Source organism: Pterocles gutturalis, unplaced genomic scaffold, assembly GCF_000699245.1.
Source record: "Pterocles gutturalis isolate BGI_N339 unplaced genomic scaffold, ASM69924v1 scaffold47812, whole genome shotgun sequence".
NCBI classification, from domain to species: Eukaryota; Metazoa; Chordata; class Aves; order Pterocliformes; family Pteroclidae; genus Pterocles; species Pterocles gutturalis.
The window spans coordinates 707-3,713 of NW_010112029.1; the positions used below are offsets into that span (position 1 = coordinate 707).

At 46.6% G+C, this 3,007-nt stretch overlaps 1 protein-coding gene across 1 annotated transcript; it reads left to right on the forward strand.

Moving 5' to 3' along the window:
* Positions 1-1,961: 1,961 nt before the first annotated feature.
* LOC104462092 (zinc finger matrin-type protein 2-like) lies at positions 1,962-2,693 on the forward strand (the record flags this gene model as incomplete). Its single annotated transcript, XM_010073901.1, has 2 exons — positions 1,962-2,055; positions 2,570-2,693. Coding segments are annotated over 2 exons (218 nt in total), but the record flags the coding sequence as incomplete, so codon positions are not given.
* Between the last annotated feature and the right edge of the window lie 314 nt (positions 2,694-3,007).

Sequence of the window (3,007 nt, forward strand, 5' to 3'; positions counted from 1 at the left end):
GTGAGCAGTGCTGGAGAGGTCACAAGCAGGATGGCTGCCCAGGAGTGAGCTGGGGCATGTGGTTTATTCTCAGCTGTGTTCCTGTTAGATTGAGTCAGACTTGAGACTCCTGTATTATTTCATAAGCTTTAATGCTGGTACTGGGCCGATCATTTGGTGTCTTATTTCCACAGGGAACCGGAGGCTATGGGGCACTTCTGGTTTTAACTTGTTGTTAGTTACTTGGGAAATACTCTCTGTCACCCAAAGCAGTTCTTAGATAAAGATTTTAGGGCTTGCAGCCACCCCTGCCTCCACCAGACTGATTAAGAAAAGTTCCTTGGGATAATGTCTAGCTGAGACCTTGTTACACAGTTGGGTTTAATTTCTTTCCCTGTGCCTGGACGAGGGAGATTGGTAAAAGCGCTGCAAAAGGCTCTTTCCGTTTTATTACCACAGGAGAGAGAAGCAGCAAGTAAATCACCTCTTCTCCAGGCTCCCACCAGCTACGATTGGTGATAATGCGCTGGTATGCAGGAGAGTCTCAATTCTGGAGAATACCCCCAAACGTTAATTTACTCTCCATGATATTTTCTTTTCTTTTGCTCAGGGTGGTTAATAAAACCCGTTATGACATGCTTAAAGTGCTTAAGAAGCTCTGGGAATAAATGAGAATTTTTCGACGCCTCCCTAAGGCATTTTCATTCCTATCAGCAGTTGTTCATTCCATTTGAAGGATTGCCAGGGGAGAAAACATTAAATGACTGTGCTGCTGCTATAACTTCAAATGGGATTTATTTCCTTTGGATTGTGATTGGATTCTTGATTTGGCTGAACGGAGAATGCAGGGGGGGGTTGTCTTTCTTTCCCGAAGGTGTTTTAAAATACATCCGTCTCTTTTTTTAATAAGAAACTGGGAGCCTCTCACTGCCGTGCCGAGTGAAATGCAGCTTTCTAACCAAGCGAGAGTTCTCTTCCCAAGAAAGTGAAGATGTGTCTGAGCTATAAGCCGTGACCATTACCAGATGCAAGGGCCGTAACTGCACCGGGCAGACACTGGGAAGGGGCTGGGCTGGTTTTGGTGAGAGTAGACCTGAATGCAAACGGGATTCTTGTTCAGTCACTTCTGCCCTCAGCATTGGTGCCTAGGTAAAAATCCCCCCCTAAAAAGAATAGGTTTTGTATTCTTCAGTGCCAGCTTCACCTGAATTCAGCTTCTGTTCCTGCTCCTTACCCTGGCACTGCTAGTGCAGAGCGCTCTGGGGAGCTTCCCTTCCCCATGTGCAACTGCAGCAGTGGGACAGCTTACCGGGCATTTCATACAGGTGCTTTCCTGGTTCCTCCACGCCCTGCCTTGACAGAGCTTTTTCTGGTTTGCTTGTACATGTATCTTACTTGAAAATCTCATTTTAGTTCCTATGATTTCATAGCAAACTCAGTGCTTTGATTCCTGTAACGTGTAGATGTACGGCTGATCTCTTTGAGAGTGGCTATGCACAGCCTTCTGTGCTCCTGTGTTTTAATCCAACTCTTTAAAGCTCATGTTGTGCTTCACAGCTTCCTCATCTAATATTTGCAACTTGGGCTTAATTGACTTTTGTAAGAAGTACGTGTAAGCCGCTAATGACTGTTCTGTGTTTGCCAGGTGGCTCTTCCCACGTCTTAGATCGATGGGTTTAAATCCCATTTCTGTCTGGTTTTCAAAGGTGATCATCTCAGGAGATATTAAGATAAACTCATTGCTTGTCTCAGTGCCTTAAAGTCCTTCTAGAAGAAATAGATACAGGCATGCTGAGTGTTATTCTCTTAAGCTACATCCTTAATTCCTAAATATGAAAACAGAGGGCGTGGGGATATAACGTAGTGCCCCTGATTTACTGCTGTGGCTTCGCAGGCCAGGTGATTCCACCTCTTTCCCCCGTCTGCCCGCTGAGATAGCTGAACCGTACAAGAAATGGTAATAGACTTTGTTTCCTTCTCAGACGAAGAACTTGGACTTCCGCCGAAAGTGGGACAAAGATGAATATGAGAAACTTGCAGAGAAGCGTCTCACAGAAGAGAGAGAAAAGAAAGATGGTGCGTAGTGTACTGACTTCAGGCAAGCTTTGCTCATTTGGCAGTGAGTCACCCAAACCCTTTGAGTTTTGAGAGGGAGAGAGCAGCTAGAAGTGAAATCCCAGAGGGAAGCAGCAGCAAGTCGTGGCTGCCTTGCTCTGATCCTTTTTCCTGTGTTTGCCACTGAATATATTTTTTTGTCAAAAGTAATTACTGAGAACCTTTGCCTCTGTCTGCCTGTTCTTTGGGGAGGGAGAGGAACAATCATCCCCTGGAAACAGGAAGATCTCAGAGCATGACCCACATCAGAGCTGGAGATACCTCACAGATCGACCTGGTTCTAATAGGAACCAGGAAATAGTGAGGAGGAATTTATATCCTTTACTGATTTAAAAAAAAAAAAGGTGCAACTTCTCCGTGAATCATGTAGTTCCCAGGTTCCTGGTAGCCCCTCTTCATCAAAGGCAACATGAAATCCAGCATGTTGAGTTTGACCTTTTCTGCTAAACACTTTGGGATTTTGCTTGTGTTTTAGGCAAACCAGCTCAGCCCGTCAAAAGGGAACTTCTGCGGCACCGAGACTACAAAGTGGACCTGGAATCAAAGCTGGGGAAAACCATCGTCATCACCAAAACTACCCCTCAGTCAGAGATGGGAGGGTAGGTTGTGGTCTTCTTGCTGGAGTCTCCGAGTTGTGCTGGTGAGAGCGGGGGCTGCAATACAGTGGCGAGCCCTCACACTGCACCAGGTGCTGGTTTCATAGAATCACAGAATGGTTTGGGTTGGAAGGGACCTCAGAGATCATTGAGTTCCACCCCCTGCGGGCACACCCTCCACTAGCCCAGGTTGCTCAAGGCCTCATCCAGCCTGGCCTTGAACCCCTCCAGGGATGGGGCATCCACAGCTTCTCTGGGCAAACTGGGCCACTGCCTCACTCCCCGCACAGTGAAGAACTTCTTCCTAATGTCTAGTC